Consider the following 15,361-nt stretch of genomic DNA (forward strand, 5'->3'; position numbering starts at 1 on the left):
ATCCAAGAGTACACGGTTCAATCAGCTCATCGGTCGAAATAAATGAAGTGGATAAGTCGCAAGCAGAGTAAAAAGATTCATCGGTTCCATCATCAATAGACATATGTAAATAAAATATGTATAATTATAATAATAATATATATATATATATCAAATAATAAAAACTAAATTTCTATTAAACTAAGATACGGGCCTGTTTAGCCCGCCGGTCGACCAAACATTACACAAATATTTACAGACATACTGGTAACACTGTGTATGCAGACACCAGATATTCTAGAGACAGCAGTAAAATAATTAAACAAATATTTAAGAACTACAGTGGTACAAAATATAACAAAGTTAACAATCATCACAAAATATTAACAAACTACGTAAAATGGAACGTATTCGAAAGTTGACACCACTCAGTTGTCTAATCTGTAGCTGTCAATCATTGAACTGTCATCTGACTGAACTTGTTGACCGATATTTTATTTTATAAATTAATTATGGTGTCGGTACAAAGAGAAAACTGTCAAAGAACTCTAAATAATTACGGGTACACAGTGAAACAAACCAGAAATGCGAAATTGCAACCAAGACTACTTAAAAAGATACTCATTTCAGTCTCTTGGGGTAGCGTGATGATGACTCCGCCGGTTTGGTTGACTTTGGCTTATCACTGCAAGTGTCTGCGGCCACCTCTGACACTGAGGCTTCCGCGGAGGGCCCTTCTGTCGAAACTTGAGCCGAAGATGGGTGCTCGCTGATCAGCTTCTTTAACTTCTCGGCCGTGATCACGCGATGCGTCTTACCATTACATTTTACAAATATGGTACCATCCCAAGTCCAGACACTACGAACACCGAAATGTCCTCGAGCATCGAGAAAGACTGCCTGGCGTTGCCGAGTCAAGAACTCGGACATTACAATGCGGGAGCCCTTTAGTGCTGTCTTCTTTCTCCAGAGTACATCTTTGAATGCCACATCTGTGCAGCGCACCAAAATAGAGCGTGATCGACCTGAAATCGCTGGTCCAAGCCTATGGCAGACAGAAAACGATGAAGAGGACGCCCCAGCAAGCTGCAAGTTGTCTCGGCAAACAGCAGCAACCACCTCGGCAACATTTTCACCGCTGGTCTCCGGAATGCCTGCTAGCAGTAGATATTTTCGACGATGCCGCATTTCTTGGTTATCTACTGTGTTGTTGATTGCCTCAATCTGCTGCCTGATGGCGCTAAGCACCAATGAAGTTGTCTCTTTGAATATCTGCAGCTCAGTTTTTAAGGATGCAATAGTATCACTCCCCGGAGAGGCGTTCTGTAGTGTTGCTTCAAATTGAGCAAACCTCTGTGACATTAAGGCTTCGAGGGAGCTCTGTTTCTTCGAAATAGCCTCCAGTGAACTCATCTTTTGTGTATTGCTACCAAAGTGCAAAGTCCAAAATGTTGTGCTGTATGGTCGCCGGCAGGTACTACTTTTTCTAATCACTTGGTCATCAATAAAATTTGCCCACAAAATATGTTTTTAGCTTCACTTATTTATAAACTTAGAGCCAAAAAGATTTCAATTTCGTATAAATATACTAATAAATACGTATTTACTTAAAAACAGCTCATTTAAGGGTTAAGTGCGAAGTTTTACACTCGGCCTGAAGTCTCGCATAGAATCGCACTCAATTGCTCCGAGACATCGATCTTCCACGAAGACCTTTGCAGAGAGTCGGTGCTAACTGCCAGTACATTTCACTTTTCCATTAAGCCATGTCCGATATTTCCTCCCGTAACACTGGTTAACAATGGTTTTGCCCATGAATGATGAAATACAAAAATAGACAGTACTTGGTAAATACTAATCATCAATTATAATATTACAAGTGTCTTAGCTCGAGTTATCGAGCTTTGCAAGTTTAATCTTGTATTGCGTTCGCCGCACTCTCACAAGTTTCGACTTGTTCGTTATTATAGCACAGCTTTACTTTACTAGATTTAATACATCAATATCTGGGCGACCGAGCTTCGCTCGGGTCTATTTTAATATATCACGTCTTTAGATAAAAAAAAACTCTTATAAATACAAAAACAAACAAAAAAAGACAAAAAACAAAAACTTAATTTCTGGCCGGGATTCGAAACCCTGACACCTACGATCTATCTGCGTACATTAGACCGACCTCGTACGACTGAGCTAAGCGGAATCGATGCGCGCGCGGCGAAATTAAGGACCATATTTTACGTTTACAAACGCGAAAGAAAAACTCATGAAAACTCGAAAATTCGCGTTTTCCGGGATCTAAGGCTACGCTAGATCGATTTTTCACCCCCGAAAACCCCCACATAACAAATTTCAGCGAAATCGTTAGAGCGGTTTCCGAGATCGTCGGTATATATAAATAAATAAATAAATAAATAAATATACAAGAATTGCTCGTTTAATAGTATAAGATAAAGAACGTTAAGATTGCGCTGGCGTTCGCTAAACACCGTGAAAATACAATTAGTGTATGACGTGGTAATAGCACTGTAACATACAGCAACATCTTAAGTGTATCAAACAAATTTTGTTTTTAGTTTTTATTGTGAAGTTTGATCTAAAACTTTGTGAATTTATATTTTTGATATGCCTCGTTCCTGTGAAAGTATTCCTAACAATTTTTGTTACGTTTGTGGTAAATTCACTACAAAAAATACGAGCGAAAACTTCAGTCCCAGAATCTGTCGTGCTTACGAACTTTATTTCGGAATACCAGTGAAAAATCAAGACTAGCCCTGGGTTCCGCATGTAATATGCTTGAGTTGTAGTAAACACTTGCGAGATTGGCTATCCGGCCGCCGATCATGTTTGCCTAAAAGGATCACATTAAAGATTGTTATTTTTGAATAAATAAGACAGAAGGGCTTAATACGCGCAAAAAGTTCAGGCATGGAACATCGATACCAGGGCAAATGGAGTCCTGCTATTTTAGCAGACTACTGCTGGACGTTGAAGAGAGAGGCTGTAGATATTATTTATAAACGGAACAGCAATATATTAACTCATTTTTAAATTTTATAATATGTGATTTATGAATATAATGTTATCTTAAGTCAAAAGATTTTTATTTGATTCCACAAAAAAACCAGTGTAACTTGCTACTTGAACTTGTTCAGGGATTTGAGCGGTTCGGAAATGCCAAAAGCCAGAACAGAAAAGTATAGGACGCATTTGAAGTACAATTTTGGTTTCCAGCTAGGAAGATTGCAGACTGTAAGTAAAGTCGTCGGTCCCCATACATTAGGCTTGTGTAGTACATGTACTCATCCTCCTTGCGTTATCCCGGCATTTTCTACGGCTCATGGGAGCCTGGGGTCCGCTTTGACAACTAATCCCAAGATTTGGCGTAGGCACTAGTTTTGACGAAAGCGTCTGCCATCTGACCTTCCAACCCGAAGGGTAAACTAGACCTTATTGGAATCAGTCCGGTTTCCTCACGATATTTTCCTTCACCGAAAAGCGACTGGCAAATATAAATAACATTTCGCATATAAATTCCGAAAAACTCATTGGTGCGACCCGGGGTTCGAACCCGCGACCTCCGGAACGAAAGTCGCACGTACTTACCGCTAGGCTACCAGCGCTTGTGTAGTACATGTACTAATAGTACAAAAGACACGATTCCCTGCACTGTACTAGACCGAACTACTCCAAAATGATTCTGCTCTCTAGTACATTTGGTATTGGAACACTCACACACGCGCAATAGAATGGTAGCGAAAGGAGCGCAGAGCCGAGGAGTGACAATGACAGCAAAGCGATCCGTGTGATCCGACCGCAACCGAACTAGAACCGACTGTCTCGGACCGAGAGCGCGCGAAAACGGCCGATCAGCTCTCGGCTAGTATACGCGAGCGTTACTATACGCTATATGCACAATTTGTCTCTCGCTCTTTCGGTGTACTACTGTACTAAATGTCCTAAAAGAACGAACCAGTACACTTCGGAGAACGTACTAGTTGGGAGCGGTCTTTTCAGTGAACGTGCAGGCACAACTCTACAATACATCGTCAAGCGAAGACCAAGGTCTAACATACCTGCGGGTAGGTGATGGGCGCGAGTTTCTTGTCCTTGAGCTTCTCGATGGTGTCCTTGTCTTCGCGGAGGTCGAGCTTGGTCCCGACCAGGATGATGGGCGTTGACGGGCAGTGATGCCTCACTTCGGGGAACCACTGGAACACAAATAAATATAATTAAGCATGAGAACTACTAGTTCGGTACGCCGTGTGGTGCCGGCATTAGAACAGAATAGTACCACCCCATCTCGTCTCGTGGGGGCCATGGGCACATCTCGAACACAGGCGATCAAATATATGAAAGGGGCGCGTTCCTAGCAGTGTAGGTGTACGAGTACCATGCTTGTAGGAGTGAGATATGACAGGTAGACTGTTCGCGTTTTTGACAGGCGGTAACTGTGAGGTAACAGAGAGGGGGTGGGCGGCACTTTCAGCGGGGAGCGGAAGTGGCCATACTGTACGATAGTACTCTTTATTATGCTGTGCCGTGGGTGTCAACGGTGTCGTATAAGGCGACTAAGGGAACACTGATGGCGGCAGATATGCACATGAGCAAGGCTCGCCCGTATCCTAAGCGGGGTCCTTGCTCACGAGACCTATGCGCGACCCCATCACAAAACAAATAAAACTATGGAAACGGATTACATCGCGTATTAGTTTTATTTCATGAGTAACTATCGCGGTAACCGAAGACAATACATATTAAATATCTAGTAGTTGGAAAAGGAAACTTGGAACACTGGCCATGGCCAGTCATAAATATTTCAAAACTTTTTTTAGAAATGTCATAAATCTGCTACTAATACTTGACTATACGTTATGTACGAAGAAACCTGAGGAAACCAAACCATCGTGTTAAGTTAAGAGGTCTGGGCTCGTTGATGTATCGCGTACATTTTCGTCGTGAATATGTTTTATCGTTCAAAAATCCCGTTAGTGTCATTTTGTTTCTTGACTTTCTTGGCCACTCAGTGACCCAGTACCCAATCATTTATTGATCATTAGTCTCTACTAATCTACTAATTTATTAAATATTCCCTTTCTTTCTTTCAGGCCAAATAGTGAGAAAACTAATTATAACTTTCAAAGGAAGTAATTAAACTGCCTTTTTGCTCACAATGAACTAACTAATCCCAAGGAACGGCACATAAAATATACAGTTCTTCCAATTACCTACTTCCGAATCGGACTATAAAATATTCAAGTTGTTGCTTTCAAACGTAGACAGACAGACAGACAACGAAGCTGTGATAAAGGTCCGTTTTACCAATTCTGATAATCGGGCACTAAACTAAGTCGTTAGTTTCATACATATTTGACTTCAATTAGTTTGACAAGACATATTAGTCTTTTTAAACTCCTATTAAGATTGTTTTGTTTAACGAAATTCGTGTTTTTGATTTTTTTATGCTACTAGTATAGGAGGAAACCAAGCTGATGAATGATCTGGTAAGTGATTACGGTCGCCCATAGACGCTACCTCCTCCCTAGACGGTCAGTAAGTGCGTTGCCGGCAATTTCGGACGAGTACCCTCTCGTTCTTATATTTCATTTCACATCAGTTTAGCTGTGTGTTGTTACCTATTTTATTATCAGCTACAAATATTTAATGTGTTTTGATAGTCTATTAACCTTTGCATTATACATGAACATTTACAGCTTCTCACTTAATGAACCGTGTACTCTGATCCATGTAGAGTTTTACGATCAGTCATAAAACGATCTCAGTAAGATAATCTGTTGAGTTTCTGCAGAAATATAAAGATCGCCATCTGCCTTATGCGTCATGGAATCAATTTCTGCTTAAGATAATATGAATCATTCTTGCAATGAGGAAACTGATTCATGAAACGTTGACAATTTATTTATATTTTATTAAATTAATAAAAAGACAATTGCTTTGACCACACGTGGACCGTATTTACCGTCTAGATACTGGAATTAATTGGTAATTTTATGACTAATGTTAAAAACGTCAGTAGTCCCGTTAATATGACGTCAGTGACGTCACCAATGTTCATATCACAGTTTGCAATAAGCGTGCAGTTTTTCTATTGATTATTAAAAACACATTCTTGGTCAAAACGCAGCCTTAGTGTGAGTTGAACCCGTTACTCGTTGCATAAACTTAGAAAACTGAACAGAGTTAACAGTACACTTCTTATATTTTATGCATAAGCATACACGAAGTTCCATTTACAACACAATCTGAGGAAAATTGTGCTCTTAGGGACCGGCCACATCTAAGAGACGCATGTCCTGAGGTGCGGAACGGACGTCCGCGCCACGCCGCCTGAATGTAATTAAAAAAACGTCTCCTCAGTACATTTTGTATAGGAAGGACGTAAGACGCGCCCCCAGGCGGCGCGGCGCGCGCCACGCCACCGCCACGCCGCCTGAGGAGACGTTTTTTGAATTACATTCAGGCGGCGTGGCGGAGACATCCGTTGCGCGCCCCGAGACACGCGACGCTTAAGTGGGAACGCTGCCTTACGATGAAAGCGTTAGAGCAGGATTGAGGACAAAAATGTCAACATAATAGACTAGCTTCTCTGTATATACGAATATTCCTGCAAATTAAATTGACAAATGTTTTTAAAAGCTTCTTCTCTCTACAGAACGCTATCCTAAGAGTATTCTGTGGTAACTGTGGCAAAGTCAGTACGTCGTCAAAATTCAAGAAAGCACCTTCGAAAGGAGCTAATTTCTGTCTCAAAGCGATAGAGATAGACAGTCTTCAGAATCAGGATTTAGGTTGGACACAAGTGTCAAGATGTTGGTTACCTTAGCGCGCACGTTCTCGAATGAGGCGGGGTTGTCTAGCGAGAAGCATATGAGGAAGACATCAGTTTGTGGATTAGGAGAGCGGTCGCAGTTTGTCGTAGCCTAAAAGGATTTTGGTTAGTTACACTCGTGTCAGTATGTTGGTTACCTTAGCGCGCACGTTCTCGAATGAGGCAGGATTGACGAGCGAGAAGCATATGAGGAACACGTCGGTCTGTGGGTAGGAGAGCGGTCGGAGCCTGTCGTAATCTTCCTGACCCGCCGTATCCCACAGTCCCAGGTTGATCGGTTTGCCATCTACCATCACATTGGCTGAGTAGTTGTCGAATCTGAAATTGTACGGGCATTTTGATTAGGATAATGTAGACATTTTCTTTACTATTTGGAGACAATATTATACCGGCTAGGCGGGTAGGCATAAAGTCAGCAAACGTTGTACTATGGTACACAGAAGTACATGCTCAAGTTCATAATGGGATTCGAACCCAGGACTCTCTGCTTTGGGCTCATCCATTAATTACGTCACATCAATTTCATGATTTTTTGATTGGTGTTTGTTGGTGAAAAGTACGGTCAACATTGAAATCGAACACAAACAAATGAAATTGTTTTTTATTTAACTTAGATTTTGCAAATTTTTTGTATGTGACACAAACATGGACCTCCTCCCTCCCCCTGTCACGTTTCGTGGACCCCCCTCCCCCCCTTAAGGTGTGATGTAATTAATGGATGAGCCATATGTAGATAGAACTTCACTTCGCAGTGCGGGCATCTGTTGCAACTTCTCCAATTTCTAAAGCGTAAAAATTATTGTTGAATCCGCGGGCATCTGCATTGGGGTTGTTGGATGACGTAAATTAATATATAAATATGAAATCAAGTAATTAAAATGCAAGGGCAAATTGCATTGTATGCATTCAATTTTAATGACAGATTATTGGCTGTCGTTATCATTTACAGTTAGTCATTGTTCACCGTTTAATCAGGGTATAAGTACTTCTCGAACAATGGATCGGTTTACTATGGATGCTGTAATTATTATAAATATGGGTTAAGAACGGCTTTGCGTACCTACAAGAAAAATATTGTAACTAGTAGTTTTCCAATGTAGACATGGTGTGAAGGATGGATTTATGGTTTACTTTACAGATATCTTACACCATTCGTTGGAATCGTTAGCCATTATGTAAAATAGTCGTCTTGTTGTCACAGCACAAAAATGATTGTAATATTATATTAGATAATGATGCTAGCTCAAACATTCCGAAGTTCTCTTTCCTCAAAATGTACCAGTTTGTCTATCGGCATGTGCTTCTGTCTTATAATTGTACATACAAGGGAGATAATACTTTATTTAGTCGTATGGCAAAGAACAGAAACATTCATAGGTTAAAATTAAGTCGAATCAGCCATTTATTGGCCTGGGGCCTATTGCATAACAATTTACAACTTGTATTACAAGTGGAACTCTCTTTCTTATAAAATGAATTGGAGGGGGACTACCGCTTGTAATATGAGTTGTAAATTGTTATGCAATAGGCCCCTGGTCGCTAACAATTGTGGCGAGACTGCACAAACAATCCAGCACATAATAGAGGATTGCCCTGTGACGAGCTATGCCAATGGACCTCCAGAAGACCTGATCACCCTTAGCGACGAGGCCAATATATGGCGATAATACTAGTAGTACAAGACATTTTCCAACACAGCTCAAGTCATCCGTTTTCCATTCAACAGAAATTCCATTCTATTTACTAATTTCACTGTTACCATGTACTATGTTTTTCTAAATAGCGGTGCCTTAAATGTCATGCATACTTACACTGTCGGTATGTATTCCCCTGGGAAGGCGTTTGTCGTGTAACTGATGAGCAGGCATGTTTTACCGACGGCTCTGCGGACAAAAGAGGAATATATTAAAATCCGCACCACGGCCACAGCATGGAACTGGAGCACTGAATAATATTATCAGTGACCTGGGGAATAATAAGAATATCCTACGGCACGTCCGCGGACTTTATAATCTCCGCAAACGGAAATGATGATGGAGATTATAAATTATTATGTTTCTTTCACTCTTGCTCTATACTCGGTTGAATGAGACGTTTTACAACCCCGGTTGGCAGATTGGTTTGAATTGGAGTTAGTAGAGGACTTGGCACAAAGTAGGTATAACCAGGGGCGGCTCACTCCGCGATTCTATCGCCGCGCTACAAGTACATGCCGGCGGCCGCGAGTTCGCGGCCTAATCAGGGGTGGCGCGCGTTCTCACGGAACGCACGTTCGCACTTTCTATGGTTACTTTACGTCGCGAGTTTTTTTAAGGTTAGGTAGTGTCCGCGTGTGTAATGGCTAATAATGTTTAGTTAAATGAATATCATGAATAATATATATACCATGGACATTTTTACACAGATCTACTATTGATTAAGTCCCCGGAGAGGTTGTCTTGTGATGTTGGAATTTGAACAAAAATAATATAAATACTATATATTTTACCTAGAAAGCACCCAAGACCTGAGTATTATAGTATAACATTTTATCCAAGTATTATTTCGTTTTAATCCTTAGGCAACCCTATCGCCGGACGCCGCGCACGTGCGGCTCGTTTCTTTGTAAGAATGTTGTAGGCATTTATAATGGCGGCAAGTCGTGAACATCAAAGCAGTGGGCCTTCTGTACTTGTACTATTATATATTCTGTGGTATAACCTTTTCTTTTTGCATTCAAATAATTGATATTTTTTAGATTTCCTCCAGATTTAATTTTGACAAAATATGATCTAGTTGTAGTTAGTTATGATAATACGATCAAGCTAAAATACCTCGATGAAGAAAATGTCTAACTAGGTATTATAATATTTCTAAGAAAATATCATAAGACATCCCCTAGAGAAGCGGTACCTGATATACATCCTGATATTTTAATATAAGCAGTATGCCAAGAGAGTTGCTTGAGATGCAATGTTATGCAGTGCACAAAGGAAATACCGCCCGGTGCAAAGTTACAAAGGTACCTTTATACACGATGTATAAAGTTATGAAGAGTCAAAAGGCAACATAGTTACCGAATTGTTGAAGGAAAACTATTTACTTCTCAAAGTTTGTAGACATCAATAAGTGAGGCACTTTGCGTCTAACATTTTTAGACAGGCCAGTTTTGTCCAGTAGGCCTAGCACATGATGGCCGCGAGAGTATGTCGCCGCGAGATAGACTACCCGTCCTTATGTCATTAATACAGTTAGAAGAAGACGTGTCATCTATCTCGCGGCGACATACTCTCGCGGACATCATGTGCTAGGCCTACAGGCATTGTTTTTAATGAGAGAACACAGAGATGTTCATTTTCTTTTATGCCGTCCTCTTGTCGGCCAGCCAGGTGGTGAAATGGTAGCCCAAACTAGATTTATTATAACAATTTGTGACGATAATGTTACAATTTGTTTTAGTTTATCGTTTATCGTATAGGTTGCCACCGTGGAAAGAAAGGCGTGGCTTCTATGATAATCAGACAACTGGAACATTGAGAAAACATGTTGCAGATCGTTACTTGATTTGCTAGATTGTCTGTTACCATATTTACCTAGTTGAAATTTGTACATAGATTGTCTTTTCGAATAAAATTACAATTTGTGTATCTAATTCTGCATTTTAAGAAGCAAATGTTATTTTACATCAGCGCTGTGAAAAGCTTCAGCCTTTCGTGCAACCATTATTGGTGTTGACCACAAACTGTTATTATAATTGAGTTATTTGAGTTTTCGTAGTGAAAGTTTCGCAACCGGTGACAATATCGATCACGTCATTATACAACAGGAAAAGAAAGTAAGCTGAGAATAAGCAAAGATAAACCGAGAGCCAACGGAAGGCACGTTTACTTTATGTAATGTTACTATCTAGTTATCTGTTGTTCATAATAATTGAATCCGCGAGAGTGACGCACGAGTTGAGTCAAACTTTATGCATAAGTATTTAATGTTTACAAAAAAACCCTATTGAAATAATAGATCTTTTCTATCACAATTTTAATTCCAACAGAAACAGCGTGATATTTCCGGAATGCTTTAATATTTACTTATATGATAGAATGAAAATCACAATTAAATAGACGATTGCCTATACTATTTCGGCATCTAATAAATAATAATTCGTGGCGGTATATTTTTTCTGACTATGATTGTGCGTAGTTAGTTATGTGATGCCGCCGCCCTGACCAGTCCGGGACCTGGGACATTTCACTTATATGACAGTTGTCGGCTGACTGCGATTTTGTCAATAGACATTTTTCAGTTTTCTCACGCTATGGTCACAGTGGTGATCGTAATATTTTCACTTCTAAGCACTTAGCCCACACCCACAGCCAAAACCATTGAGTAAGTATTACTTCGTATAGAGGAGCTATAGCAAACAACGAACGTGTCACAGCCTGTAAGCTGAAGGCGGGGCGAGGGGGCGGGGTGTGAACCAATGGCCTGCTTCCGTAACGTCGCAAGCGCTACGATTTTACTCGGCGCTTACGACCTTTCGGTCGCGATGATGAGCCCTGCATAGAGTGCATAGATTAGAAGTCGTAGTATAGAAGTGACATGGGTTTACATGGGCATTTTTTTAACTTTTTTTACTCTCAATTAGCGTGAGTTGTTAACAAAAAACATAAATCGCTGTTAGTTTTGTAACGACAATCAAGCTTGAAATCTGTATTTAAAACTAAACTTTTTTCACGTTCTGAATTTAGATTATAGCTTAGTATAATTTACATAATTAAAACAAAAACGATGTTTTCATTGAAATTCCATGCTTAATTATCGTTGCAAAACTGACAGCGATTTAACATTTTTTTAACAACTCTGTGAGTCCCAATTTTTTTAAATGCCCACATATAAAGCTGCATACGGACTGAGCGTACATGTGTACACGTAGCCGCAACTGGATATTAGTTATTTATGTGACATTTGCATAATGGTAGGCATTAAAACATGAGTGTCGTTTTTGTTGTGTTAATAAGATAACATGAGTGTTTTAACGCCTAATTATGTATAGTCGCATACATAACTTTATCTACATCCATGTATGTATGGGCGCGGGTTTATCGTCCCATAGAAAATTTGAATTTCGCGCGTTTTTATACTCTCATAATTTGCTTGACCGTCTACCTACCCAAATTCATTCAGGCAGGTTAGGTACTGCACTTACATTTACATACTCACATGACATTCGACACGCGTATTGAGAATCTGTTATAGACCGACATGTCGGAAAACTGTGCAATTCTGACAATAATAATTAAATAACCTTTTTGCGTCGATAAATATATATAATTTAATGTATGATAGGAAACTTGAACTAACTTGCGATATTGTCACGTCTGCTTTTGTTGCATTTTTTACTCTTTGGTTTCAACGAAACATGGCCGCCGCAACATGGCGCTTCGGCATGAGTTTATATTGATACATTTTTTTAAAAGTAAGCGTGTTTAAACAAAAATGCAGTAAACCTACGTATGAAAAGTCACTCCTTGACTTTTGTTAGATTTTCCTGAGCAGTTTGTACAGTACCTCACTACACATGACGGCATTATTTAGACGAAATATTTTTCATTGCGATACGTCAATCTACCACAGCCGTTCGGCACAGACTAAGCGCGTTTGTGCCGATCGGCTCTAAGTGTTGTTACACAAAATCAAGTTGAGGTGCCCTCTCTAGTTAACATAATTACTCAAAGGCCAAAACCGATAATCAGGTTGCAATTATGAATATCATAATCCAAATCGGAGACTTTCTCTAGGCACGTCTGGGGTCAAATGCACTTTAAATCGATCGAGTGATAGTTGTTCAGCTATTGCACGTGATGCGCACGTACATACATTATAATAAATTGCTTTGTACCTTTAACACTGGATATAGCATAAACAACCTAATAACCGCAATCTGACATATTGTACTAAGGTACTAACATAATGAGAAACCAAGTTTAGTGTTTGATCGATTCGTGTATTGTGTTGTGACTCTCGGGTTACAGCTTAGAATATTACTACTATATCAGCAAAAGCATATTTAAAAAACGTAGTTGAAATGTACGAGAATCTCATTGATAAAGAACTGGACACTCCAATCCAAAATTAGCACGGGTGACCGCCACCTCTGCGGGGGACAATCCATTCATTGAGAGTTATTTCTGACGGGATATTCTTCGCATCAGGGGCATCGATCCATCGCTTACTGAGAATGGGCGAGTCGAACCAGTGTGTCATGTCGTTTACACTTTGCTGATATAAGACAGTGACTTGAGCAAGGATATCGTGTAAAAGTTTCTTCCAAGACGTTCCGATTGTCGTGTACGAGAAACTGGCCAAGGGTACCGTACCGAGTCTAGGGATTGCAGTACCGGTACTTTTTTAAAGAACCGGGATTTTCGGTACCGGAGCAATATGGAACCGGGATTTCCCGGGATTTTCGGTACTTTCGGGACTGGTCTAATTATTTCACTTTTTCAAATAAAACAATATTTTTTTGGGATTTTACGTCTTTTATTATTATATTATTTTATTATAACCGAGCCGCCCCGGCTTCGCTCGGCGTATTATTTTATCTGTCTTTTTTAGGGTTCCGTAGTCAACTAGGAACCCTTATAGTTTCGCCATGTCTGTCTGTCCGTCCGTCCGTCCGTCCGTCCGTCCGTCCGTCCGTCCGTCCGTCCGTCCGTCCGTCCGCGGATAATCTCAGTAACCGTTAGCACTAGAAAGCTGAAATTGGTACCAATATGTATATCAATCACGCCAACAAAGTGCAAAAATAAAAAATGGAAAAAAATGTTTTATTAGGGTACCCCCCCTACATGTAAAGTGGGGGCTGATTTTTTTTTCATTCCAACCCCAACGTGTGATATATTGTTGGATAGGTATTTAAAAATGAATAAGGGTTTACTAAGATCGTTTTTTGATAATATTAATATTTTCGGAAATAATCGCTCCTAAAGGAAAAAAAGTGCGTCCCCCCCCCTCTAACTTTTGAATCATATGTTTAAAAAATATGAAAAAAATCACAAAAGTAGAACTTTATAAAGACTTTCTAGGAAAATTGTTTTGAACTTGATAGGTTCAGTAGTTTTTGAGAAAAATACGGAAAACTACGGAACCCTACACTGAGCGTGGCCCGACACGCTCTTGGCCGGTTTTTTATTACTTATTATAAATCGGAATTCGGGAGAACAAGGAAAAAATCGTGAGAATTCCGCCTAAACCCGACCATCTGGCAACCATAGGCACCAATGGTTACTGTTGCAATACATTGCTCCGATTAAGCGATCTGACATTACTGGGAGATGCTTAATCGCTTAGTAAAAGAAATAAGTCAAATACTACTAAAGAAATACAATAACTGATTATAGTCCGGCAGTAAAACCTCACAAAATTCCCCAAACACGTCATTTGAAGCAAAAGATGTAAAGTAAAGGAAACAAAACATTTGAGATAGTGCACTATTTTTGCTAGTCAGTGGGAACGATCTCGCGAGAAAGTTGGTAATGAAATTTCTTTTTAATACCGCAATACCACATTATATATAAACGTTTATAGATATAATCATATAATGTGGTGTTATATATAAAAGTTAACACGTTTATAGCAGTTGTCCTTAAAAGTTAGACATAAGCCATCGCCGACTTTTTTCTAGATCATTTTAGTCATTTTCACTGACTTGATTAGCACATATCGTCATGTTTTAATCAATTTATAATAACAAAACCTTAAACCTTCCTCAAGAATCACTATATTCATACATAGGTGAAAAACGTATGAAAATCCGTTTACTAGTTTTTGAGTCTATCGTAAAATTAGCGAACACACAAACATACACGTCGGGAGACTTTGTTTTATAACATGTAGAGAAATGAGTCAAATCAAATGAGAAATAAGATTGAGAGAGAAAAAATAATTACACAATTTTATATTACAAACCTTCACCAAAAAAACCAAACTCCACTACCGACTAGCGGGACTAGCTAGGATATCACGGTGGCTAACGGCAGCCAGTCTGCCACTGCCACCCGCTATTAAATTGGCGATTCTCTGTAAGCTTGTAATCGGCTGTCCTAGCCGATTTTTTCAAAAAGTACTTCAATTATTTAAATAATAAGCACGTCTAAGAAAACTTTAACCTCGAATCTTTACGGGCCATCATTTTTATAACCATAACTATTTTAAGCGTTTTACTACACGTAATAGCAGCTCTAAAAATACAGTCCCCTGGCTGTCCCCATCACTGTCTTCCCACCTAGAAGTGAAAGATACGAAAAAAATATTAAAACTAAATACAAGCGGCAGTTAAATCAAAACAATCGAATTATTAAATTATTGTAGTATATATTGGGAAACAGGCGTGATTGTATGTATGTATGTATGTATGTATGTATTATTGTAGTATAACGAGGTCTGATTAATTGGTTATTTATTTAATAAAGTCCAGTAAACTTTGTCCCCAGAATTTGTATACATAATAAAAAATAACCACTATGTTCGCAAACGTATTTTTGAGTGAAACGAAACGCG

The 15,361-nt window shown here is 39.5% G+C and overlaps 1 protein-coding gene across 1 annotated transcript in view; it reads right to left on the bottom strand.

Annotated features, from left to right (window-relative positions):
* The window catches only part of LOC125233068 (ras-related C3 botulinum toxin substrate 2), a 79,596-nt gene that overhangs the window by 10,392 nt on the left and 53,843 nt on the right, over nucleotides 1-15,361 (bottom strand). The window contains exons 2-4 of the mRNA XM_048138922.1: nucleotides 8,638-8,709; nucleotides 6,964-7,144; nucleotides 4,053-4,187 (exon numbers count right to left, since the gene is read on the bottom strand). Of these exons, the coding sequence (XP_047994879.1) occupies nucleotides 4,053-4,187; nucleotides 6,964-7,144; nucleotides 8,638-8,709 (388 nt within the window). The remainder of the gene's footprint in view (nucleotides 1-4,052; nucleotides 4,188-6,963; nucleotides 7,145-8,637; nucleotides 8,710-15,361) is intronic.

Source organism: Leguminivora glycinivorella, chromosome 14 (genome assembly GCF_023078275.1).
Source record: "Leguminivora glycinivorella isolate SPB_JAAS2020 chromosome 14, LegGlyc_1.1, whole genome shotgun sequence".
In the NCBI taxonomy this organism is placed as follows: domain Eukaryota; kingdom Metazoa; phylum Arthropoda; class Insecta; order Lepidoptera; family Tortricidae; genus Leguminivora; species Leguminivora glycinivorella.